Raw genomic sequence first — 27686 nt, 5'->3', positions numbered from 1 at the left:
CAGAGTTCGGGATACGCACAAACACTTCCAGCTCAAAAGAGCCCTGCTCTCAGCTCCTAGTTTGTTTATATTTAACTTTGTAGATCTCAGCCATGTGTTCTGGTAGTCTAACTGGTGGTACTATACCAGTCCGACTGGATTGTGTCAAGTTGTTCTGTTTACATTAAACAATCTCCATGGTTTGAGAAGAAAAAGGCGCAGAATTACAGATGTTTGTATGCTGTAACTAAACGCTGTGCATGTAAAGTGGTGTTTGTGCTGCTCGGGAAGTTTGCAGAGCACATCTTAGTGATGCTGAGGAGCCTCGATAACTATCACTTGGGATGAAGAGTGGTGTGAATGGAGATATTCAGAGTGCAAATCCAAAGGAAATTCGGCAGCGTAGCAAGAGCAGGCTGAAGGCAGACACAAGCAGCTTTTAATTGACAGCGTTTATCTACTCTATCGGACCCCTCTGCCGTTCCGAGTTCTTTCATCCCATTCTGACGAGGGCGCAGGACGAGTGTTCTGGGGACGACCCTCATCGCGTCCCCAGGCGCAGCAGCGGTGCCAAAATCCCTCTCTTTGTTCGGGCCACGGGCCGAGGCCGGAATGGCCCCACGGTGCCCCAGGGGGCGGCTCCGGGGGACGAAGGTGGGGGCCGGCGAGAGGGAGGGAGGAGAGCCGCGGGGCGGGGCGCAGCGCCGAGAGGGGCCGCCCCCCCTCCCCGCCCTCGCGCTCCGCTCCGTGCCCGCCGACGGTGCCGGTGCCGGTGGCGGTGCCGCCCGCTCCCACCGCCCCCTGCCCGGAGCGGGCCGGCCCGGCGGCACCATGGCCGGGCAGGAGTGGGACTGGTTTCAACGCGAGGAGCTCATCGGACACATCAGCGACATCCGAGTGCAGAACCTCCAAGGTAAACAAACATCCCCGAGACCCCTCCCACGCCGCCTCGCTCCTCTTCCTCCTCGTCTCCGTTTTACTCCCCCGCCTTTCCTCTTGCTCGGGGCTCCGTAACCCACCAGCTGCGGGAAGGAGGAGGGGGCCGGCGGCTTCCCGTGGCTCGGAATCGGGGCCCGGCGTGGGGAAGGGGAGCAAAGTTTCCACGGAGCGCTGCGGCCGCCCCGCGGCCTTGGGGGGCTCGGAGGGGCGCGGCCGAGCCCGGCCCCACCACACCTGAGGGACCGTCGAGGAGCTCCGACGCTCCGGCTGCCCTCGGTGCCGAGCAGGCGGTGCCGGGCTCGCCCTGCCTCGCCGTTAACGGCAGTTTCGGCTTCCGCGGGTGGGAAGAAAGCTGGGGGCAGAGCGGAGGAGCAGCCGGGGCCGGGCAGACCCCGTTGGCTCCGAGTCCCGCAGCTGGAGGGAAAGGTGGCGGCTGTCCCGGCGTACAGTTGAATAAACGTGGGATAAATCGTCTCCGAGATACTCTCCTGTTCTGCCACAGGCTGTGCTGGTGGAAAGGATGCAAATATCCGGGCTTGGATGCTGTTGGTATCAGTCCTTCCAAAGTTATCTTTGCTCCTCACCAGCAAACTCTTTGTGATTAGCAGAAACTGATGGGAGAATTAAGAGCGTCTTTGGGAGAGCACTCAGATTGGTGTGTTACATCAAACGCAGTCAGCAGCTGGCATTATACTGCCATGCATCTTCATGTCCCATAGAAATAATAGACTCGAATTATAGCTCGTTATCTCTTCCTGTTTCTGCATGATGACATTAGAGCTCTGTCTACTGGCTGAGGCAGTGCAGTTGCTGGAAATTAGTTTTTGGTTGGGTTTGACAGAGAGTATGTATAATTTATCAGAGAAAAAAAAAAAGAAAAAGAAAGACCCAAATTAGCCATTCTTTCAGCTCTGCAGCAAAGTGTGGCTGGGGTGTGACCTGCATCATTGTAACTACTGAAATACCAATTTTCAGTTGCCAGGCTGGCAATTCTGGGTTGAAATCCCCTTGGGTTTTGATAGTCTTTCCTTGTAATATAATCCTACATTTCTGACTCATGGTCCTGTCTCTTTTGATTCTCTGTGTTAGCATGGATGGCCTGCATTTGATATCTTGCGGTCAACTCTAGTGATTAAAATAGGTTTAATCGTTAACTCATGGCAATTTGGAGAAGGAGTAGAAATCTCTTCTTAAAGCAAACAATAAATAAAAACCCCAGACCTGCCATGTTTTTCCCATTGCCTCTCCAGTCATTTATATAAGAAGGAGTTAAACTTGTTTTCCTCTCTGGAACTTAAAATGCATTTATACAGATGCACACAGCCATCTCTAGAACTTCTATATTCCTGTAGGAGAAACGTCATCCTACAGGGCAAATTCCTTTGAATAACATTATGTTAATGAAAAGAACTCCTGTCCCCCTCTTACCATATCAGAGGAATTCCCAGAGATACTTTAGTTGACACTTTGCATGCAAAACTGAATAGGATTTTAAAGAAGTTTTATGCCTGTTGTGGGCTCTTACAGGGGAGAAAAGGCATTTGTTCTGGGATGCTGCTCCAAAGCAAGTGATAATATCTGTCACTTACAGCAGAGATGATGTGTAACACATAGCTCTCACATTATCTTCTAGAAATGGAGAATGTTACAGATGGTGAGTCTGATACTCAGGAGAGTGTGATTTTTGTTATGCCGGAGCCCAGTGGCAAAGCATGGTGCTTCTCTTCAGCATGCCTTCTTGTAAAATGGCAGCATATGCTTTATGTTCATATGTAGTGATTAAACTTTTTCATGCGTTGTAATTCAAAACGCATGCTCCCAAAAGAATATGATCTGAATCACCACGAGTGTCATTGTCAGTTGTAAAATCAATAAGAGTTTTGATGTGCTAGGAAGTCATGAGTTTCAGATGAGAAGCCAGCTGGGGCTGGAGCAGTTTGCAGCAGCACTGCAGAACTCCTGCAGGGCTGCATGAGATGGTCAGAGCTGATGGTTTGTCTTTTTCCTGTATGTATCCTTTCAGTGGATGCTGTTGCATTTGTGGAGGTCTCTGGGGATCCCTTGGCATGTCAGTAGACCCAAGATGCCTCTGCGGTGCACAAGGGGGATGTTGTAAGGAGAGGATGGCAGGCAGCAGCTAGATATTTCCAGATATGAACAGCACGTGATAACGCTGAGATGTGCTACAGGGATAGAAGCTGACCTCTGATTGTCTCCTGTTGATACAAGGAGATAGCTTAACAGGGGCTCTTTCAGGGTTACAAGACAGATGGAGACATTTCTGTCCTGCTGAGCCTGAGCCATCCTGTCCAGCAGCTGGTGGAAGAACCAAGGGGACAGTCAGTGGCAATTGCATGAGATCAGTACCCCAGGAACCTACCCAGTATTCAAGTTTCTGCAGGCATCACACAACCATCTGCCATAGCAGTTTACCATATTCTTTCTGTCTCCTTTTTTGAGTGCTAGAAGTATTAATTTCTCTTGAAAAAAATTCTTCACCATGTCTTAGCTAAGCTGTAGTGCACTGCTAATGTGAAACACTATCTGAAGACAGCATATGTGGTTTCAGTCTGTTGCGTGTTCCCTCTCCGTGTGATAGCTCCACATAATGCTGCTGACGGATTCAGAATGCCAGTTGCTGAGTTATGCTCTGGTGGGGATGCTTTGCAGCATTATGATCCTGCTGAACTCAGGAGTATCCTAGGTGCATGTGCAGGGGGCACAAGTAACCTCAGGTGTTATATATTTTGGTGTAAAACAGAATCTATAAGATGGATGGTTATGTCAGCTATGAGCGGCAGCTCAAACCTGTCGCAGGTAAGTGATGCTAAGTTCAGGAGCATCTCTTCCCTTTTGAACAGAGGTAATTTCACAGAATGAAGTGGCAATCTGATGGAGAAGAGGTCAATATTAAAGAGGGAATGAGCCCCAGTGTGGTGATGTGTAAACTGGGCTCCTCTCTCTAGCTCTGTTTCGCTTGCTAAATAGAATTAATAAATTGATATTCTTTACCCCTTTGTTCTGTTTGTATATTCTCCATGGTGAATTTCTCCACATACTGGGAGAAAAAATGGAAAGCCTGCGCAGGATGTATGAGCACATCATCAAGCAGTGGAATGCTCAATAATTAATTTCCTGCCAGGAGATGGGCTTTTTCCTTTTTTCTTTCTTTCTTTCTTTCTTTCATTACACCACCAGTGGGAACATTTTGTTACAACACAAGAATATTTTAAAAAGCTTCCTTACTGGAAGCTTGATTTAGGATCGTCAAAAATATACTCGCTTATGTGGTGAATCGTGCTCACTGGAAAGAGGCAACATCCTCAGCAAGAATTATTTTCTTTTAGGTGATATTTTGGTCCTGAATTCAGTACTTTTCAATAGTCCAGATGTGTATGTAATCCCTTTCCTTTCCTTATATTCCTTGGAATGAAGTTTGTAGAGGTGAATAGTATAGTCAGAAGTTTTTCCCATCTCTGAAAAATGAGTACTGTTATCACCATTTAAAAATAACAGTGATTTGAATGCTCTTTTTTTTTTTTTTTTTTTTTTTTTTATTTATAATAAGAGTACGTGGTCTGGGATGGTAGGAATCTATCAGGACTAGATAAAGAGCACAGCATCTTGCTACTTGTCATTTTGGTGATTACTCAGGGTTTGGTCCAGATCCCACATAAATCTATTGATGTATGTTCCTGGATTCCCCTGGATTTAAATACTTTTCCATGTCTCAGGCTTGCTTTGCTGATGATTAAGTGGCCCTGAAATATATTTGGAGGGCTAGACAGGAGCATATTGTAGACTTGTCAAAAATGATGCAAAAGTAGTGGTAACAGGCTGAAAGAAATGAAATGAGCAATACCAGACCCATAAGCTCCCTATCCTTGCCCTGGTTTGCAGCTCTACTTACATTGCTTTGTCATAAACTCATAGCACTCCCAGATTTTGCTTACCTTCCCATTTGGATACATTAGAAGATCTAGGCTTTTAATAAGCTTTGAACAATAATAACTTTAGTTGATATTGAAATGGACCTCGGCTTCCTTTGAGATAGCCTATGTTTTAAGAGATAATACAGGTGTTCGGCTCATAGCTGCTAACTCTCTTTATGAGTGAACATATCTCTGTCCTGTGCACCTCCAATGGGCATCAGAAGGCAGATGCTCATAGTCAGGAATTCTTGAATATATTTTTCTCTCTGTATTTGTCTTTATGTGTGAAGCATAACGATTATGACCATTGCACTTTACTACAGAGTGGTGGTTTTTTTCTTCTGTCTTCATTTCTAATATATCAGCAACATTTGACCTGTTTTCTATAGTTTGTAAACCATGGAAATTTTATTAATGATGAGGGAAGATCAAGAAAGTGAAGTTATACAAATTCAATTTGTATAGAAATTCAATGGACCTGGGAGTTCTAAATGCAACGCCCCAGAATGCAGATTCAGATCCAAGTATAAGAAACTAAAGGTAATGCTGGAAACATAGTTATTCTGATGGAGGTGGCTTCTGTAATGGCACTATTGTGGCTTACGATGTTAGTCAGCAATGAGGAGGACTCCCTGCTCTAAATGCAGGGAGCACTTGCAATGGAATAAAAGAGTAGTGAGAGGTAAGAGAAAGCACAGATTGCACGTTTCAGTGTGCCGTTTTAACAAGGTCAGTGCCTAATTTCTCTAGCAAATTAAAGGTCTGGGATCTCTGTCCCATTGCGTGCATGAAGTTACGTCAAATTCAAATCATGCCCAATAGCCCTACAGTCAAACCCGTGCTAATACTTCAACTTAAGAGACACTGTTCTTGTTTAGCCTCCAAGCACAGACGTGAATGGAGGCAGGAGGCCGATGCTCTTACACGTATCACCTCCTCTTTCCTGTCTTGGAGAGCTGCTGCTCAGCACAACGTGTTACCTAGGACAGCTGGTCACATCTCTGACCCTACAAGTTGAGTGGCCTTAGTTTATAAATGGTGATACTCAAAATACTGTTTTCAAACTAATGCTGGTTAAAAAATATTACATGTTTCTCATAGCTTCTCCTGTTTATTTTTTCTTTTGTCCACTAAGCTTGGACAGAAATTCAGACAATTTTCTTTCTCCAAGCCAATTTCAAGGTTATGTCACCTGTATTCTGACATGTTTATAGCATTTACTTAGAAAATATTTCAAATTAATGACTGTTTCCTTTTTCTGTTTGGAAGATTGCTTTCTGTTGGACTAAATCAACCTTGGGTATTTTAGCTTGTCACTGTCCATTTAAGGCACTATTTTCATATCTTCTGTATTGTTTATATTATATAAACTTACTGTTGTTGCAGAACAACATATGCTAATATGCCAAGGGCATTAATCTAAAGGAGAAGAGCCAATTTTTACCTCTATTTCCATGCAGAAGTCAAAGAAATTCTCAAAATGATGTATTCAAAGGAAGAAATCAACAGATAAGGAGTTGCATCTCTGTCGGTGCTGGTGTGGTGAAGGCTATCACAGCACTTTTTAAGAAATAACCATCTGTTTCTACAAATATCTTTACCTACTGCTCTATTTTTATCTCTCCCCACCCACTTAAGAGCAGGAAATGTAGGTGGAGGTTTGTGGCATGGATTTTACTTCATTGTAATTGCTGCATGTTTCTGTGTGAATAACTGAGCCATGTTTTATCCGCAGTTTGAGGCTTCATAGCCACAAACACAAATTGAAATCTACGTCTTCTAAGGAGGCTCATGATTAGCAACAGCATGCATGTCTCCAGAACAAATACCTGCGGACATGTAACCTGCAAACAGAAAGGATTTATTTCTAAAGCCCAAAATCCCATTGAATCTGAAAAGATGTTATCAAAGATACTTAAAAGATAACTCTCAACTCTGTGCAAATTACTTAGTTTGGCAGCATGATTCGAGAATTAATACTTAAAATAATATATTACTTGGAGGGATTCTATTAATTATTTCCACTAATTCCAACATACGAAATAAGTATCTTTTGTACTTGTCATTTACTCCTGATGTATACCAATATAATTCAGACCCAGTCAGTCTGTTAACTATGAGTTACTTTGTTTTTTATACCTTTTGTGTTATTAGATTAAATCTTGATCAGTGTCGTTGATTCGCTTCATTATGGCAATCAGTTGTCATGTATTTCTGTTTTGGAAATATAATTCCAGTTACTGCTCAGTAAATATGTTCCACAGAACTAATTTCAAATGGAAATATTTATATCCCAGCCTTTATTTTTCTTTTTTATTTTAATGCATGTATCCCACTGGATTTTCTTCCTCTCCTAATTAGCGCTGGGGATGAGTGCATTTTAAAGTCCCCAGCAGGAAGTCTCTGCTCCTGGGCAGTGCCCATGACCAGGGACATGACCAGTGCTCTGTGAGTCAGACTGACCTGCTCTTGCAGTGCATTTCTGATAATGCTGCGTAGTCCTGTGTCTGCACTGAGCCTGCTGAGGTCAGGAATGCTCCGGCTGGGTCGGATCACAACACATGGCTTTTAAAGCATGGAGGCAAACCTTGTCTGATGGCAATCAATCATACTCGTGCCTACTGAAAATTTGTGATTTTCAGGGCAGCTGGACTTCTGACTTTTCTGTTTAATATTTGTGTTGGAGACTCTTTTATTGGTTGTGAAACAAGTCTCAAGTGCCCAGTTAACCTCCATAATGGTGGATGCCTTGGGGTGCCCTGTCTCATTCAGTGGTACTTGCAGAGTAGGCTCTCCATGTTTAGCTGTACATAAAGAAAGCTCAGGTTTAGGTCTTGCAACCCTGATTCTCCTCAACAGGGACTGAAGTAGCTTAGATGGCTGCTGCTCATTGTTTGTTTCAGCCTGTTCTTTCTGTTTCCTTCAAGAAGCTCAAATAAACAGTACAGTAAATGCCTTGATAGTCAGTCTTTTACGTGTTATTTCTATGTTGTGTGACATTTTCTGCTCCACTGATTCTACCTCTTTGACAAGACCATCAGTAAGCCTATTTTTGTGAAGAATTACAAGTGACTTCAGCAGCTATCATTTAGAGTCACTGGGGAAATGTTTTTGGTCCTTGTCCTTGTTCTCAGGTTCCATGTTGTGCAGGGACTTCTCATCCCTGATGATTAATGCCACTGAGCAACATTTAGTTCCTGTTGCTCACAGTTTTATTATCTTTTTCTTCTAAAGATCTCCCTGGAGACAGGATGATGCACAATTTAAAGTTACAGGGACTCATACATTAATTCTTTCATTTCTGTTTATTATAAAGGAAAAGTTTCAAAGGGATGTAATGCTAGTTAAAAAACAAAAAGCAGATTGTACTCAACCATCTTTCAGAAGTTAGTATAATTATTGACCTTGGCTGAAAGGAGACATGGAAAGTTTAAGCTGCATTTCTTCTCTTGAAAGTAGGTCTTTTTGATGTACTCAGTGTTGGCCTTTCAAAACTTTAGAACATTGCCTGTTTATCTGAAGGATCAAAATAGGATAGGATATTTGTTTTCAGAAACCTTAAGAGGAAGCACCTTGTTTTGGTCACTAATACTAAGCAATTACATAAAAACCTTCACCCATAATGCTGCAGTTGACAGTATCACTCATCATGTGGTTATTTAAGAACTTGGAGGTCACAGCAGTGTGCTGTCTCTGAAGCCAGGAAATGGTGTTGACTCTGGAGATCACAGGAGAAGGGCTGGGTGTGCTTCACCATGGTCCTGGGTATGACCAGGGGGCTGTTCTCAGTTGATGAGAGATCTCCTGTAGCTACTGAGGTGTGGAGAACTGGTACCCATGCGTCTCTCTCCAGGCTGATTTCAAAGTAATTAATAGCCAGTTATATTCAAGTTTTGTTTCAACCAGTCAGTTCTTGGGTGCCTTTGAAGTCTAACTTTTATTTGGCAGGGGTGTCTAAACATTGCCCACAGCTGGCTTTAGAGCAATTATTTATTTATTTATTTTTCCATGTATCTTTAGTCACTCACTTTTATGCTGAGAATGATGAAAGTCATCTGCAGAGGTGGTCTGGATGCCTACAGCAAGCTCTGATGAGACCTCCATGTTGCGTCACTCAAGCCAGCAGACAGCTTTGTCATTCAGGCTTTTAATTAAGAACCAAATGTTCACTTGACCTCTCATACTCTCATTTCACCAATGAACCAAAACTTAGGGCAGTGACTGACAAAAGAGCTGCTGCAGTTTGGGCTCTGTGAGCAGGAGTTTCCGCTCATTTCATTTATTACACTAATGATGAGTTTTGGAACCCAGACCCTGTGTGCTAAGCACAGCGTAATGTGCTAATGTGGTGTCCACATGACAGAAAGGTTTGCAGGGCTGCCTGCTTCCTTTTGCCTTGGTGGTCCTGCTGGGTATGTGTGTTCCTGCACGTTGCATTCCTAGAGATGGATAGGGCTATTGCAGAGGTGGGAGTAGCATTCACTAGTCATGGTTTTACAGACAGGGTCACAGCTTGAGTTCTTGTACTCAGGTGGTATTGATGCCTATAGGCTTTTTTCCCTACTGCTTTGTATTTGTCTTGACTAAAACTGAAATGTGCCCTTAATACATACTAACAAGGAATTAATTTTATTTCTTTAGTAGTTGTTTCTCATGTTTCTGATGTATTTGTCTGGCTGGCTTTCCTGTTTCAGGGTTGGGAACAAAGGCACATTTAAGCCAGAAGACTTATTTCAAAGTTATCCAGGTAGTATAATGATGCTTTTCAGTGTATGAACCTGGAAAGCTTTGGTGGAGCAGGCTTTGAGCCTTGGTCTTCTCTCTCCAGGATGCCTATTTTAATGATCTGACCAGTTTCTTTCTTTCACACCTTCTTTGCCTTTCCCTCACTATCTGACAGCAATACGAAATGTCATCCAACCATTTGCCTGAATTGTAACAAGTATATTGTCTTTATTGAAATTGTGCGACTCACTGACGTGATTCTACTTACCCAGCTCTTCTCCCACCTTGCAGTGTTGCCCAGTCTGGCAGCAGGTGCTTTCCTTCTGGGTTTATTCATATTTGTTGTGTTCTCTCCAATGCACACCAGCTGGAGGGTCAGGACTAACTGAGTGCAGGCAGACATCATTTTGGCTTGGCTCAGGTTTTTATGGTGTGAATGTTTGTGGAGCATGCTTTATTCTACTTCATCCTATCTGGAAAGATGTATTTATAGTAATTTTATGTTGACCATCTTTCTGAGTTTCTATTTTATCATCTTCAGGTAAACTTTTCCTTCAGATGCTCTGGAATTACCTTGGTCAACATCCGAGTCAGCTGTGTTCCCTTGGCCTCTTCATACTGTACTTCCAGTTCCTTCAGTTTATTCCGGGAGTTCTGTTTGCTTTGTTTTGAGAGTATGTTGCTAAAAAGGAGATAAAGTGGAGCTGGGGCAGGAAGGAAACTTGTTACTAGAAGCCAGAAGAATGTCCCTCATGGTGAACATCTCCAGGAATTATAATTCCTTTTTCTTGAGGAATGTCAGCTAATAAAAGCTTTTCGTTTGCGTGCATAAATGAATCAGATCAAATCTTATCCCAGGCTGAACTTGTGGTCACACTGTACTTGTAATTTCAGTTCTTAGAAACATCCAAATGTTATTTTAACAGAGAACAGTGCTGTATCTACTGGCAGGAAAACGTGTCTCCCTTGTGCTGGGGTCTGAAAGAACTCAGGAATGGGTAGAAGAGGGGAAAACCAAGGAAGAGTTTACTTAGGGCATTGATGAGATATTAATCTTGCCCGTGGGGAGGTATCTGTCCAAAGATGTCTGTTTGCCCTGGGTGATTACAACTGTATGTTCTGTAAGCAAAAGAAATGAGAAAGTTAACAGAAAATAGGAAATAGGAGAGCAATCAAATTGTTTTTCCTTTCTGTAAAGGTCAGAGAGGGATGAGACAATTAACTGCCTCACCTTGAAATGTGGTTTATAATGGCTTATAATGTGATACCTGAGACTGTAAGCTGCCTTGACTCGAAGCCAGTTGAAGTCAGCATCCTGTGGAGTTGCAGCTTGATAAATAAGCCATTCTGATCTGCTTCAGAAAGATCTCGTCTCTTCTTTGTTTTCTTTTCCCAGTTTCTGAGGCTCTTTGATTTTCATCTGGTGATCTACTTCTAGGCTTGGCTTCATGGTGAGTAGAGGGGAAAGCATTACTCTATAGTTTCATGACTATTAGAGGCAAGTTATTAATATATAAGCAAACAAATGACAGGTGTTTTGCTGAGACCTTTCCCCCCTACTTTTTCAATCTATCCTCCTACTGCAGCATGGGAAGTGCTGGGACCTGGCCACTTCTGAAGTCTTCCTGAGCAGTGCTTCTCCTGTGCTGCCTGCCCACTGCACACCAGTGCTGACTGCAGTCAGCATGTGCGTAGGAGCTGATCCATTGCTTCAGGCTTCTTTGGGAACCCCAAAGAACAATAATATCCTGTTGACTAGGATTTTACTATTTATATCCATCAGCTGAGCAGCCGCCTCTTCTGCCTGCTCCCTAGTTACCAGGGTGTAAATCTGTCTTTGTACCATGTTGTCTGCTACATAGGTGACAAAACAGTTTTTAATTTCAGGAGGAATCTGAGGTACTTAGAAAGGCAAATGCATGGATGAAAAAGGCTTTTTTGCTTTGTTAACTTGCTAATGCTTTGGACATCAAGACCTGTAGGAAACTAACCTAAAAATAAGAGGTATCATTAGAAAGCAGTACAAATCTATAGCAGTGCAAAGAAGAATCCCTGATAGGTATGTCTGTGGAGAAGTGCTGGCATATACCTTTCAGATTAAAAACCAAATCCTGCCACCCACGTATTCTCCCAGCAGTTCATTGCTTTATCTTCCTCGTGCCCACTCTCCTCCCCCTTCCTTCCCCTTTTTCTGCAGTAGATTTTCTATCTACTTGAGTAGAAAATATGTCATCTTCTTCCAGAAAAACCCTTCTACTGCTTTGAAACGGGGAAAATACGTCAAATTTTGACTGGTATTTTCTAGGCTCTTTTTTTCTTTGTAAAGGTGAACCTTTTAGGAGAGGCTGCATAATTTACTTAAAAGAAAGAAAATACAGTCAAACCTGTGGGAGTCTGCTAAAGTGAAGTGAAAGGAAAGTAATTATTTAACCGGGAGTTCTTTATAAAGGTTTTTGAGGCTCCTATCAGGAAAAGATTTGTGTTAATAATGGGACTTAGAATCGGCATCAAGTCCAGTTGCTTTGTCTCTGAAATGGATAATGCCCATTGTGTGGGTAGAAGGTTAAAGCTAATGTGGATGAAGCAGGAGCAGCCACTGCTCCTAGTTTGAGCTATTTTTAAACTGTGTGAATATGGATTGTGTAGTTTCTGATTTCTGCTTTGATACTATCCAACATGCAGCTCTATGGACACGTCTTCCACAGACCAGGCCCTCTTTGAAGACCTCACTGCTATATGAGCTAGGGAGACACCATTAATCTTTTAGCCTGTTCCTTCTCTTCTGCATGTTAGGAATATGATGGCTCTGCGCAGCTCCCCTCCTTCTGAGGTTTTCTAGTGCATGTACGTGCTCTTGTAAAACCACTGCAAGCAAAACACGGAACATGTTCAGCAGTTAAGAGCAAACTGGGAATACTTGAAGAAACCAGCATGTTTTCTGAAACAGTTTCTTAAGTTGTAACGAAAGCTTTGCACATGTAGGAAGTTTGGTGTAGTTTTTTTATACCATCTGGATACCTAAGCTAGAACAACAAATCACTTGTGACATAATGGCAACAACATATGATACTGTGTTCTTGTAACCCATGTCTCATTAATGTGAAGCAACATGGATTTTCCTGCAAAATGTTGTTTCACCGTCTGTGCTAGTATTCTTTGTGTGGAGTTAGACTGCCCTTTGTGTTAACAGTTGTAATGGACCAGTTCTGTTTATCATAATTTGTCTCTCCTGAACCTAGTGAGCGGGTCACAGAAGAAAATAAAACTACACAAAACTGTGCTTACTGTTAGTGATTATTTACCTTACTTCCTATGTGGCAGGAGTTAAGATTTATTAAGGGTGGAACTCACAAGATTAAGGGATGGTTTTCCTGTTGCCATATTTTCCCTTTCTCATATTTTGCCTTTAATTTGTTTATTTGGGTTGTAAACTCCAGATCTTGGGAAAACTGTGAGTTCCATGTATGCCCCTTGCAGATGCCAAAACCTAAATTGGTGAGTTAGTAAAGAACAGTAACATTGCTAGAACTAAAATGGCGTTGGTGGGAGTTGCACATGGAATAGTTTACAGCCTTGATTGAATCATGTTGCTCCAATTCTGAAGCAGGTAAGGGATTATTTCAGAACTTTTAGAACTGTGAATTTGCATTTTGCGTCTAGTCTTAAGTTGGAGAGTCCTCAGCTTCATTGCATTTCTGTACTAACTACTGAACTGCCTTCATTGGTGGGCCTATTACATTTACTGATTATTAGCTAAGATTTTTATACAGAAGATGTTGCAGAGCAGTTTCTCTCATTAATGTGATTTGAAGTACTTTAAGAATGTTTTACTTGCTGTGGAACTTTATTTCTCTATAGTGTAACTGATAGCTTCATTTGTGCTACGAAGTTTCACAAGACAGTACCTACGGTTTCCAGATGAAATGTCTAAACCAGGACTCTTTACGCACCTTCTGCTTTATTTATATCTCTAGAGTCCTTTTGCTTTTTCATATTCTTGATCCTGAGAAGTAAATGGAACATCTTGATGAATATAAGTATATAATCAGTAAAAACGTAATCTGATTCACTGTCTTCATGAAGAGAGTATGATTTGGCACAGTACAGTTAAGGGGCAGATTCTGTTTTTTTGCTCTTTCATTAGCTTTACAGGAGTAAATCTCAAACTCATTGGAGTCGAGCTGCTTTATGGAAGATACTGATTTACATTTTATTAATGAGTTTTTAAGGTAATTTTGATGCATCAGTAAATAATACCAAAAGGGAATGATAGAGCTTTTAAAAAAGATTCATTCTGATGTGTTGTGAAAAGGGGTACAGAGCATCAACTGAGACTTCTAAGGAAGCAGTAGGGGAAGATGGTTACAACAGTTCATCAAGAACATTGCTTCAAAGTTTCCAAAAAGGCTGGAGTGTGAGAAGTTGATGGGAACAGAAAGGGAACACATGCTTGCTTTAGAGGCAAGTTCCTTTCTCTTAAGACACAGAGAGCAACTCTGACTGTGTAATGTAACAAATTAGAAACAGCAATAGAGAGGCCTCCCTTAAGTCCTTGAAGTTAACTTCTAGTAGGGGCTAATGGTGTAGAAGCAACAGTGGGTAGGGGTGCTTGCCAGGATGTTATCAGAGAACTGGCTACAGTGACATGTTCTGCAGCTAGAGAATGTGAATAGAACATAGGACTTGTTGGTAGATAAAAGCCTACAGGGATGAGAAAATTCAAGGATGTTCAATGGGGACAAAGGAGGAGATGGTTATGGCACAGGAAATGAGAAAATATTTTGATGCTTTGATCACGACTTATATTCACGAAATTATGCACATATACAAGCCTCTGTAATTGTATAAACTGTTATGCTTGCCTTTGTCCTCCCTGTCTGTCACATTAATATCCTTGCCTGCAACTGGTATCTGATCTTGCACCCACTGAATTTTTTGCCTTTGAGCTCAGTTGGACTAAATAAGGCTGCTGCAGTGGAGGGGCCACTCTGTCCTACTGATCTCATGTTCACAGAGCTCATGACATTCAAAGGCTCAGGGCACACAGTAAGTCCTCCATGGGCCACAATATAATGGCAGTCATTTACAAATAAATGTACTTGTTTGCAGTCCAAAAACTGCAGTATGCAGGAATGCCTACAAGAATTAGATCCAGACACCTAGGTCTGCCTGATGTCTTTGCTTGGCATATTGTCTGGTGGGCAACAACACATCTGCAGCAGGGGTGATAATGGAAGCCCCTAGATGGATGTTACTACAGCTTTCTGTATACATTTGCCTACTTGTAGGAGGCACTGTTATGGCTTCTGAACTACTTCTCAGAAAAGCAATTAGCAAGTCCAAAAGGTCTTGCCTAAAGGCTCTCACAAGCCATGAATTATACATTTAATTCTGTATCCTGCCTTCCATTTCTCTAACACACTCTTTCAGATGTTTGCATAATGTTTTATTTTCCTCTTTACATAAAAATTTAATAGCCTAGTGCTCAGAGTAGGGGTATAGGAAAGCCTTTTCATCATCCCTCCACAACATACAACTTCAGTTTTTAAGGTGCTGTTTAGGAAAGAAAACATTTGTTACCAGACCAAAATATCTTAAGGTTATTGAGTACCTTCACTGATGAAAGTCTTCAGAGCAATAGTAATGTGCTGGGCAGTCAGCAGTAACAGCTGCTGCCTGCCTGATGTTGTTAAAACACAGATTTAGATTCATTTACTGTGCCACAGAGCAGTGAACCTGGCCACAGCCACCCTGATACAATGTAGTTAATGAAAAATAAAAAATGTTACCTTACAAGAGTACTCTCCAAAGTGAAACCAAATTAGCTTTCCTGAAAGTTGACACATAAACCACTCTGGATGCCAACATGATGTTCCTCCGCAGAATGAAGGTAGCTCTGCTTTAGCTTTCTTTGGCTGAATTTAAACTGAATGAAGGATGCTTTTTCAAAGTGGGGATTGCTTCTGTTGATGTTTTTCTGGAGATGGGTGCCTAGCAGTTGGCATTACCCATCTAAAGCCAACCAAAGTCACAGCAGAGGAAGTGGAAGCCTGGCAAGCAGTGATGTTGCCCAGCCTGGAGGCCAGCAATGCACTAGCTGGAGCATTACCAGCTGGAGAGGGCCAACGTAGTCACCTGGGATCAAGCTGAGCATGCACCAGGATGCATGTATTTGGAGCTGGGCTGAACCCCAAAGGCAGTGACTGGAGGCTGTTGTAAGGACGTGCTGGCAGAGAAGCCATGTAGCTGGGAAGGCTGAGCTCTGTCCCGCCCCAGTGGTGGAACCGAGGTTATGTGTGTATAATCCTGGCTTTTCTTTTGTTGTTGCCTGGAGGTAGTGGAGTTACGTGTCTCCTTTAAACATAGGCTAGGAAAGAAATAGAAGACTATATCCCTATGTTTCAGTCTCAGCAAGAAAGTTACTGAAGGATGCCTGAGCTCTGCTTGATGACAGTGGTGCTCATTAAGGACCATGTCTGTGTGTAGGGGTATGGTTACTGTGCAGTTTACAAGGCAATGAGATTTACTTTAATGTGCTTTTTCCCTGGAAGCAATCTATTAGTCGTCTCTGGACTTGGGGATGCTCCAGAAAAACCTCCTGTTTCCTAAAACTTGTTGGGTATCCCTACACTGCCTTGTGGTTACACCATGCCTGTTTGCCTGGCAATTTGTACCGTAAGATTATTCCTTCAACCTCACAGAAAATGCTGTCCCAATGCAGTGTTGTGCCATGGAGCATGGGATATGAAATAGCTTTCACTGCTGTCTCACAGGGTCCCCAAGGAGACCTGCATACCTACCAGGAGCTGCTTGCACCCCAGATCAGCCATGTGTGACACAGACCCGCCTACACTACTGATGGTAATTTTGGGCAGCATCAGCTGTACAGTAATTTGCTCCCAGGGCTCATGACTTTGCTGCTGGGGGTTCTCTGCAGATGCTGGCTCTGCAGCATGTGGGTGGAAGAACTTGCAGATCCAGTGCCCACGCTAGCAAAATTATATCGGCTGTGTTTCCAGTACTGGTGTTCCTCTGCTTTTTTTCCCCCTCTCTGCACTGCATCTTGTTTAGTTACAAAAGTAAATTATGAACTGAGGCTGCTCTCTGACTTCTGGTAAATGCAGAATTTAATTGTTAGGGTGATAAATATTTGAGCAGTGAAGTTGCTGCTATGTTATATGCTAGGCAAGCTTTGTAGGGAGAGGTAATGTCTTTTATTAGGCTGAATGATAAGTTGCTCTGTTGCTTTTCCAGCTTCTGTTTGTTGACCTAATAACAGCTACTACCTCACTCCAGACTTCTTTTTGTGGCGTGCTTATCTGTGTAATAGGAATCGATGAAGTTAGCCCATTGGATTGCTCATGTTTCCAGACTGCAAACTATGAAAAAAACAAACACATTCAAGTTCAATTTGTATAAATCTGAATTATGTATTATTACCTTGCATATGTTGTTCTTCCATTTGTTAAAGTTGAAAAAGAAAAATGTTCTTTCATTTACATGTGAAAATCTTTGGAAAATATACAATATATATACAATATAGCTCTGATACCATGACTACAAATAAATATAACTACAGCACTAATTGACAGAACTACAGTTGAAGCATCGCAGTCAGGACCTGGACTGACTAAGAAAGCCAATGTGATTGCAAAATGTAGATTTTTGGCTTTGATAGGTAGCAAGGGGATGGTTTTAATTAAACCATAGGCAGTAGAGTGGTATCTACTGATACTGCCATAACCTGAGTCTTCTCATCCCTGAGCAATGTTGCAGAGAAATGTTTAATGACAGAAGCAACATATAAAATGTGCCTATGCAGTCTGCGGTCTTGTTAGCAATTCAGACATAGATGATGCATCTAAACAAGAAGTTTCATTGCTTCAAATGTAAATACTGCAAATCACATAGATGTTTTACCTGGCTCATTTGGCTGGGCAGGGCAAGGTCTTGTTGGAGCTCAGCTACCTGGATTTCCCTGTGCAGGGCAAAACTGGATGTATTCCATGAGGGAAGGGTTGAGGCCGGGGAGTTGAGGATATCTCTTGGCCTCACATGGCTGTGGGCCTTGTTACAGGAGCAGTATGGCATTGAATTCACCTTTCCTGCTCCTGCCGAGGCCAGGAGAGCTGCCAAAGTGGAAATGTGCCTGTTTGACTGGAGTGAGATTCAATTTACTAATGAGAGAGTCACATTTGGGAGCGCTTCGGTGTAAACAGAAAGAGGGTTATTTGGACAGCTCACTGGGAAACTATTTTGGCAAGCATTACCTTGATGTAAATGCAGTCTACTTCTATCTGCTGTCACTGTAACTGCTTGTCTGACATGCCTGGAAGGTCCCTCATGTTGTCTTCATCCCCAGTGAAGCTGGGTTTTTTTGTTTTGCTTTATTTGGGGTGGAGGGTTTAATCACTGTAATGTTTCATGGCAAGCATCTTGGAGTTGTGGTGCTTTCCAGTAGCTGGGTGTGATTTCTGAAGCTTGCTGCCCTGGCTCATGAGACCTCCAGTGCTCTCTACAGCTTTGTCTCGGTGGGCACTGTTTCTCCCTTTCAATTCCAAGTTGTCTAGGAGTTGGATGATCTAAGCTGATCTTCTTCTGGAGCTCTGATTTTTCACTGCCTTCAGTTAATGACAAAATAGTTCTGCAGATACATAAAAACAAACAAACAAACAACAACACAAAAACCTAACCACTTTTAAAGCATGTGTATTGCTATTATCTTGTCTGCATTACCAGTCACAAATCCTTTAGAACTGGACCAATATGGACCTTGAGCTGAAAGTTACTGTTTTCAGCATGAATGGAAGTGAATGGGAGCCACGTCCCTTGCTTGTTGTTGCTGCCTGGTTGCCATTTAGCTTGGACACTTGTCTTTCTTATGCCAGAACACATGGAGCCTGTCTCACCTGATGGCTGGCTGTAAAATGGAGCCCTCTTCTTTTTCTCAAATTGGCTTGCACACAAAGAAGCAAGTTTCCCCATTCCTGGTGTTATTGCCTTACATTCTGGGAATGGGGAGGGGCAGAGGTTGCTCTGATTTCCTTTTGGCAAAGTCAGCAAACACTAAAAGCCTTTTCTGCCAAGTGGGAGCTGCTCTGCTCGCGGGCAACCCATGGTCCCATCAGCCCATGCTTTTGCACCACGCACACTGGTGGAGCAAGTCACAGGGCAGAGTGTTCTCTGCTATGTCTCCTTCATTGTGAGTGAATGTTGCCCTGTTTAGGCAGCATGGCAATTTATTCTTATTTCACTTTACCAGCATAAACTTCTTTCTTTTTTTTCCAGTACTGTTTATAGAATATCATGGTCCTACTGATCGCATGAGGTCCTTGCTTATTGCATCTGCCTTGGAAAACTCCAGATTTATACATTTGCATTCTCCTGGGCACAGGCTGGTTTGCACCCACTGCTGTGTTACTCTGAATTCAGCTGTCCCTGCCTGCCTGCTTCTGAGTTCCTTGTTTACTTTCCTGATACCAAGCACTTATGTGCAGGTGAAACTGTGTTTGTTAGCATTGAAGCAGCTGGGTTAATGCTGAACTGCTCTCAAATGGCAGCAGGATAATTTGAGTGAAAAAGGCTGGAGTGTGGCAGGAGTGTTCATCTCTGGAACAAGAGAAAGTTCTCTCACTCCTCCTTCCCAACTTAAAGAGAGAATTCACTTACACAGAGCTTAATTATTACTCAAAAGTCACTTCACTCTAGTGATAATACCAGTTTTTAAATTGCTTCTGAGTAGTATTACAAACAAAAATACAAACAAAAACCGAACAGTGGAATGCACAAACAAACACCCACTCAGCAAAGGTGTTGTTTTCAGGAACGGCCTGGCTGTGTTCTCTGTTACCTCTACCATAGCATGACATGCCACCTCGTATGTCTAAACCATGCTGAACGTGTCTGGAAGCAGACTGGAAGTGCTTCAGGGTAGCGGCTTCCTGTGTGTGTAGCTATGCAGTCTGGATCAAGTGCCATTTTATTTTCAGCTCTGCTAATAATTAACCTTCAGACTGTAATAACTATTCAGCATAATGATAACCACACCACTGGCTCTTATCCACAGAGTTATTAGGTACTACATAGAAAATCCATACTAGTTAGTGTTTGAGAGCTGATGTTTGTGAAAGTGAATGAACATTAAATTGTCAAAATTTGAGGCACTTTCCAGTATTTTTTTCCACATTCTGTTACTTTCTAGACAGATCTCAGTTCGTCTGTATTTTGATCTGTTAAACCAGCCCTGGAGAGCTTTCTTCTTGCAGAGACTTCGTTAAAGCTATTGAGCACACATTGTGGCTATGCTGTAATGTTTGCATTAGTGATGGTGCTTTTTCATGTTAAACTGGTTTGACCGTGAACTGCATGAGATTAAGTCCAAATCTGTTTTATCTGGATGGCTATTTCCTACTTCATGTTACATGAAGGTGGTTAAACAAAGCAGCAGTTGGACTTCTGTGTTTTAAATCAGTCTTTCTTTCAGACTCTTTGAGGTGTGTAACATGCAGCCAGGCAGCAGGCATCTGTAATGCAGCCGATCACCAGCGCTGTGACAGCTCACGTAGGAAACATTAGTAAGAGGCACAGAATTTATCATCTGCTGTAAACATCAGCTGCTCATTCTTGCTTCTTTTACTCTGAATGCATTCCCTCAACTGATTGCCACGAGGGCTGAAATGCTGGCACATAAAACTGATCTGCGGAGCTGCCCGCTTGAGTCTCCTTCTGGCTGCTAAAATTGAGCAAGGAGAAACTTCTCACTGCAAATCAAAGGCAGCTAACAGACAGGGAATGCAGAGCACAAAACTTTTCCTCTGCCTGCTCTTTGGCTGGAGCAGTGACTCTGGGTCTCACTTTGCAGATGGTCTGTCCCGAGTCTCTTAAGCAGCCAATTTATGGTCTTTCTGTAAGTGCATGTGTGAAGGAAGGGGGAAAACCAAGCTGTTTTTAATCTTGTGTTTCTAAGCAACCAGGTAATTCTCTGCAGCCTATCCCCAAAGGGAAATTCCTCTTTCTCTTCACCTCTGCTCAGCTGCTGCAGGGGATGCCTTCCTCTGCTTTCCCCTGCTCCTGGGGGTCCTGCTGCCATCAAATCAGAGGAACTTTTCATCCTTTTTCCAAATGTTGGGGAAGAGAGGAAGGAAACAAAAAGTTTTGTCCAGGGTAGCCACACACTATGTGTAACATGTGAGGGGAGGCAAAGGAACGTTCACTGACAAAGTGGGGATTGTTATATGGTACATGAACCATAAAGAAGCAGTTGTACTACAGGGACCTAAATCTACTCAGCCTCACTAGTAAAGATTCTGGGTTTGATGAGTGTTTAGGTCTGGTCTATTATGCTGACCAGCCAGGTAAACACATGGTAAACCACATTGCATTGGGACTTTATAGTTTGACCAAATGTTGAGAGCCAGTTTATTTAGAATAAGTGTACAAGACTGATGCATGTAATAGGCATGTGCTTTCACAGAGTGGAGTGTGGAAGGAGGTTAACTTCGACAACATCATTTCACTCTGTGTTATGAATTGCAGTCTGAGGAAGGGTGCTTGTGAGAGAACTGAGGCGCTGACCAGGTAGAGGGCTTATCCAGTGCACCTCCTCACTGACATCATGGAAGCCATGGAAGTCACACTTCAGTAATCCCAAAGAGGTTTTTGCTTTTATCACTCTGGCACTTCACTGTTTTGCCTGCTTGTAGCAACTGGAAGCTCCCCTAGACACCAGTGATCAGCTTTCCTGCCTGTGGTGCAGCCTATGTGAGGTTGCCTTGTGCAGGGATGGATGCAGCCAGGACTTCACAGAGCTGAGTGACTGTTGTTTCAAGGCAGGAAATGTTGTCAGGGTAGATTACGTGAAATTGCCAGGAAATCTTCCAGCAAAGTCATTTTATGCATGAATCTGGGTATGTTTATCTCTTCTCAGGTAGTGTAACAGTGTGCACATCACAGGGAAGTTTGATTCACAGGCTTTCACTCCCAAGTCTGCTTGTATGATTAATGTCAGTGCAGCAGGTCTATGCTGTTACGTGAAGGTATGTGGAGTTAGCAAGGGGTAGTGTCTGGCTGAGGGCTGGCAGTGTGTCTGGTAATAGTAACACAATGAATTTCTTCCCTTCTCACACCTTTTTGAGGATCTGTTCATGGGCAAAGAGAAAGATTAATTGGCAGGAAGTGCATGAGAAGACAGAAGGATTAAAGCTTTTGTAATTTTGGGAATATGGTAGAAATACTCTGGCTGTCACCACTGGAGTTGCATTTGAGGTAGCTGTTTTGTGTCAGACACATATCTACTCAGCACCAACACTGGCTTTCATCTGTCCTTAGATTAGCATTAATTATATATCATTAATTTTTTACTACAGCAAAATGCAGCTGAAAGCAATTACTCCTAATTGCTGATTTGTGTATGTACACCCAAAATGGTGATCTCTTCATCTGAAACCCATCTGACCATCTAGCTGCAGTCACTCCATGTGTTTTTACCATCATTTTTAATTCAAGTTTGGATTGCATACTAGTGATTATTTTCGTGACTTCTCTGAAAGCTACCAAATCTCTTTTTACAAGTGCTGTGATGTTTTTGAAGGAGTGACCTTGTTAACAAGGCCAGAGTAAAGAGAAGATGTTTGGCTTTGGAAGTAATACTAAAGTGACTGTGTTCATGTAAGGAATAACTCGATTCTTGACATATGTGCTTGAATATGCACTTGAAATGCTTCTGGATATTAATTTCATATCTGAATGCTGGCATTGTTTTTCACTCAGCTAAAGGACAAAGGAACTGCTGGTCTTCAGTTAATAAGTTCATGGTACTGTTCAATGCTGACCCCCTGCATTCCTATGTCTCGGTTGTTTGGGGCTTCCAAATTGTAATTCAGAGATATCAGGGCTTCTCTTTCTATCTGAGTATTTTAAGCCTATATTTCCTCAAAAAGATTCAAAGCTGCCAAATCCTCCCAGTGGTAAATGACCTTTTTGATACTGCAGACACAGTCTGGATCAGTAGATTGCTAGGTGAGTTGAAAACTGACAGGATCACCTCAGACTGGACTCCAGGAGACCAAAGGATTGATAAGGGCATGATGTGAGGTGCCATGTTGCTTGACATCTTCATTGGAAAACTGGTGAAGTCACTATGTGCATTCTAGAAATTAAGTGAAGAAAGTGATATGGCTGGTAGGAGAGCCTGAATCCAGAGGAATAGACGTGGGGAGTAGGCAAACTTGAATCTCATGGAGTTCAGTAAGAAAAACTGTAACATTCTGCATCTTGCACAGAATAACTCCCTGCATTGGTAGAGGGTGGGAAGTGACTGGTTTATCTGTAGCCCTGCTGATAAGGGTGTGGGTGTTAGATGGAAGCCGGATGACAACAGTAGATCCAGAAGTTTCAAACAACACAGCAGTGCACCCTGACTGCAAATAATACAAACCATCTACCATGCTACATTCCCAATGGATCATGGCCTGCAGAATATAAAATTATTGTGCCTTCCTACCTGTACTGGTGATGTAGCAGCTGGAGTGCCATATCCAGTTGTGGGGCGCTTGGGTCAAGAGGGACATAGAGAAGGTCCACTGAAAGACTAGAAAGATGGTAAGGTGGCTAGAGCATGCCCTAGGGAAGGACACTGTGGAATATAAACTTCTTTAGTCTGGGAAGTGTGAGCAAAGGGAAGAAATGAATACCTCAGGAAGTCTTGTAATGAACTGAAGTTCAGGTATGGAGAGCCAAGCTCCTCCCAGCAGTGCCAGACATTGCAACACAGGGTAATACTACAGCTGGATGCTTGACTGTGCATTGGGAAGACCTTTCTTACCAGGAGGCTTGGAACTACATGGAAAGGGCTCTCAAGAGAGGCCACAAGAACTCTCTCTCAGGAAGTTTTGAAGGTTTGGCAAGCTGCAGTCTTGCTTTGGCAATAATCCTGCTCTGAGCAGGGGGTTTGTCCAGGGACTTCCATAGGTCCCTTCTGTCCAGCATGCCTGTGAGTGAATGAGAGGAGTGATGCGATGTACATTTGTGTAGTCTATGTTTTCAAACTGCTGCTCTTGAACACTGCCTCTTCACAGTTCTAAACAAGACCTGAGACAATATTAATAAGCTAAGGCAGAAAAAATGTTACTGTGTAATTACCAGTTACTAAAACAATGGCTTTTCTTTGTCTAAAATAGCTCAGCTTTATAAAAAGAACTTAGGGAGGAAATGAAAGTGATTTTTATGCCACCTAACTTTACTTATGTAACAGTCCTGCCCACCCTGTTTTGAAGAAACACAGTGCTGCAAGTTTTCAGGATTTTGTTTCCAGAGGCAAAGAACTGCAGGTGATCACCATGCTCTCACCCCTGTCTGACCTCTGGGCTGCCATTCCCACACCTGGCAAATCCCCAGTGCAGTGTGGACTTGGTGGTTCACCTTGGAGAGTATTAGTTGTGACTGATGCTGAAAGGCTGCATCCTAAAGCAGTGAGGTTTCGTTGGTAAGTGGGAGGCAGAGGCTCTTCCATGATTTGTCTTCAGCTCAGCTTCGAAAACTGAGTATTCAAAGGAGCTTTGTCTTCAGAAGCTCTTCTCTGATTTCTTCATGTCCCTGCCTCAAATGATAGATTCATCTCTTGGTCTGAGGTAAGTTTGTACTCCTTTTCCTCTCACTAATAAGAAGACTTCTGATCCTGCCGTGGCACCTGGAAGTTGTTGGACTACGAAGCAGGGAGCTGTAGCTTCCAGCTCTATTGCAAACCTTGTACATGCATGTGGGCTGCACAGCCTCTCCTCATTGCTGGGCTGTAAAACAAAGATTTCTGGAGCAAAGAAGCGTTTGTTACACCTGTTGTCCTGCCTGCATAGGTGTCAGTGAACACAGGAGATCTGGGCACTGTGGGACTAGGCTGGCAACATCAATCATCATTACCCAGGCCTGCCATGAACAGCTAGCCTGACATCTTCAGCATGGATAGGGCTTTCAATAGGCTTGTGGAGAGGAATTTTTCAGGCAATGGTCTATATTTAGCCAGCTTCTGTTTGTGCAGCATTAAGACACTGAAACAAGATAGGTTTATTGTTTATTTTCCACTGGTGTGGCATCTTGCAGTTAATGAAAGTCAAATCCTGCAGCCTATGCACTACTCTCATTTGACCGTTCGTGGCAAATGTTCTCCTGGAGTGCTTGTGAAATTAAGCTGAAAGAATCTTCATCATGTTATGTCATCAAGAAGACAGGACAGCTATGAACACTGTGCCTGCATGGTAGATGCATTACCCATTTCAGAGTCAATGCATTTTGTGTCCAGCAGGTGTGCATTGTGTCCATTGGGCCTCCAGTGCCAGCCAGCTCTGTATGAGTCTGATTGATCTTTGACTCTTCTAAGCTATTTTTCATATGCATAAATCTTGATCTATTAAATGTCGTTCTGTTCCTAACTAAAGACGCAATTACTGTACAGAATACCTAGTGTCTTTAATTATTCATTCCTTCAGATTTGAGATAACCAATATAGAGGATCCTTTTATGGTTAGTTGGATTTAAAAGGCAGCCCCTTGTGACTCTGATATTTAATGCATGAGCAGGGACTAAATCCTTCTATCTGGCCTCCTGAGATGATGAATCAGCTGCCTTTGGGCATGTAATGCATGGATGCCTGAGGGGCATTTTGTTCATTTTGTCCTGACCTGAAATATTACAACTGGAGTGACTTGCTATGTGTAATGCTTCTCTAACCACAGCAATCTCAGAGCAGCTTCAGAAATGTGTTATGAGTAGCTCTACCTCTCTGACTTGTTGTCTGGTAAGGGAATTACCTCTGCAGATTGGTGCTGGTTTATCTCCTGAGAGAAGGAAAGAAAGGAAGAGATACAGATTAAGTGCGTACCCAGATTACAGACCAGATCAAAGCCTGGATGGGGAAATAAGCTCTAGGAAAACAGTGTGGGTAAGATGAGTGCAAAGAAGGCAAGGAAGAAGGTGGCTCTTGATCTTTATGTCTTCAGCCACTTGTGAAAAATGTATTTCATCGAGAGTCGAACTGGGATGAGCTGCTAACAAACTGCATAATTTAACCATTCTAAATCAACCACATGTATACTATATTCAGAGACTAATCACAGGATATCTTCTCTTGAGATCTTACAAAGTGAACTGATGCACGGTAGCGACAATGGAGCACAAAGACAAGTTCATTTGTTTGCTTCTCTCCTGTTGCAGCATACCTTGGCAATCCTCTGCTCTAACTTCTGAACTACAAATATTTCTAAAAATACCACCATTAGAGACAGCCGTCGAGTATTTAATTAAACATATCGTAGTTTTCAGTCTTGTGTGAAGACTCATGCTTTACTTATTGAGTGTCTCCAGTCTGGACAGCAGCAAAAATCTGTGTGATATATGTGACTCAGGAGACTAAATAAAATGGCTCAAGGGCTATTAAGACATAGTTTTACATACGGTTTAAATAGAAATAAGCCAGTGCTGCTGCCAAGAGAGGCAGAGCTGTAGCACACCCTTTTTTCCCTTGGCTCATACAGGCGCAAGTGTTTGTGTGACTGTGCAATGAATTGGATCGAGTGACTGAGTTAAAATAAACCCTTTTGTCCACCAGGTTAATTTTAGCTGGGATCAAATCCTGCACCTGGTTTCCCATGGCATCACAGACAGGTTTAGACTGCTCTTCCCTATCTCTCACTTTGCTTAGGCTATTTGAGTTTGCACTGGTTAACATTAAGCAAATCTTTGTGTAAGGACTATTTGCATGCCCTTGTAGGGTATGTAAACTGTGAATCTGTGGTAGAGGTAGGAGAAAACAGATGTGGCACTGTACATTGAGTTTGGTCTTGTAATACTAAGGAACAAAAATAGAAGGCAAGTTGTTCTGTTAGGTCTCTTGTTCCTGAAGAGATCCAGGCTGGTATTGCAGACTCACAGTTGTGAAATGAAATACATTTTATGTGGCTGATGAAGCTGGTTGTAGGTAGTCAGTTCTCCATTTATGCATTTGATTGCTTCCCAGAATGAAAATTTGAGTTTACCCATATAAACTCTTCTAAATCATAGCAATGGTTTGATGCTTTAGTTGCCATATGCTGTTTACAAGACCCAGTAATACTGAATGACTTGTGATTAAGTTAGAAACCTATTCAAATATGATACTCCTATTGAAAGTTGTAGATCTAACTTATTTGCTTTAAAAGACTCTCTCACTACCTTCCTCAAGCTACTGCTTTTCCCTGAGAATGAGCTCTGATCTAGTCTCTTCCCAGGCAAGATATGTATAAGGCTTTAGCTTTGCTTCCAGACCTTCTTCTACAAAGAGTTCTGGGCAAAATGATACATACAGAATCTGCTTTTCTCATTCTTCTTTCTGATACCTGTGGTAGATATGAAAGCAAGTCTGAGGCTGTCCTGGATTGGATAGCAGCTATCTTTGCTAAAACAAAAGATGAACCAAGAACAGACTTTGTATTAGGCTTCTCCCTTATCCTTGATGCCAGAACATGGTGCTCAACTGGTGATAGCCTAACCCATATGGCAGGCATTTCAAGATGTCTCAGCCCATTAAAACTAAGGGGGATTTTAGTTCACCTACTTAGCTCATTGCTGTTAATGTTCAATATAGGTTGTTATTGTATGATAAAGCAACACAGAGGTGATCCATATCATGTGTGGGCTCACAATACTCAGATGAATTCACTGGATGGAGATGATGCTTAGTTTATCCTTAGATGCCACTTCCCAGAGACCTGGCAATAATTGATGTGGTCTCAAACTTGGTAAAACAAAGTTAATTTGCCACTTTTTAGAAATAATAAAGCAGTTAGGATAGATTTACACTAGTTCAGCATTTTGTATGATGTGGCTTTTGAAAATAAAATCTGGTTCTTCAAGCTTTAGGATGGATTTACTGTACTGTTGAACTACACATTGTATCATTGTTTGCTGCTTGTGCTATTAAGTTACTGTTTATCTCTGAAGATAATGAAAATTAACTGAAAATTGACTTTGTTTTGCAAAGCTTTAAGAAGGCAAACACTTGTCTGGGGATTCAACTTAATGTTAGGGCTACCTGTCTGAATGTTTACTTGGGAGAATATTGGACCAAGATTACTGTGGGAGATA

At 42.4% G+C, this 27686-nt stretch overlaps 1 protein-coding gene across 2 annotated transcripts in view; it reads left to right on the top strand.

The window, feature by feature from the left end:
• The first annotated feature begins 716 nt into the window (after positions 1–716).
• CLMN (calmin) overlaps positions 717–27686 on the top strand; it is a 67992-nt gene continuing 41022 nt past the window's right edge. Inside the window, exons 1-2 of one of the 2 annotated variants that reach the window (XM_085550538.1) lie at positions 717–892; positions 10972–11026. Coding sequence is in view for 1 of the 2 variants with exons in the window: in XM_015865361.3 (XP_015720847.1) it covers positions 811–892 (82 nt within the window). In the remaining variant the exon portion in view is untranslated. The remainder of the gene's footprint in view (positions 893–10971; positions 11027–27686) is intronic. The other variant, XM_015865361.3, reaches the window with a different exon arrangement.

The sequence above is a fragment of the Coturnix japonica genome, chromosome 5 (assembly GCF_054131305.1).
Source record: "Coturnix japonica strain WE chromosome 5, WE-NBRP24, whole genome shotgun sequence".
Taxonomy (NCBI): Eukaryota; Metazoa; Chordata; class Aves; order Galliformes; family Phasianidae; genus Coturnix; species Coturnix japonica.
Note: the sequence above shows the minus strand (reverse complement) of the source record. Positions and strands in the feature narration are given on the sequence as shown.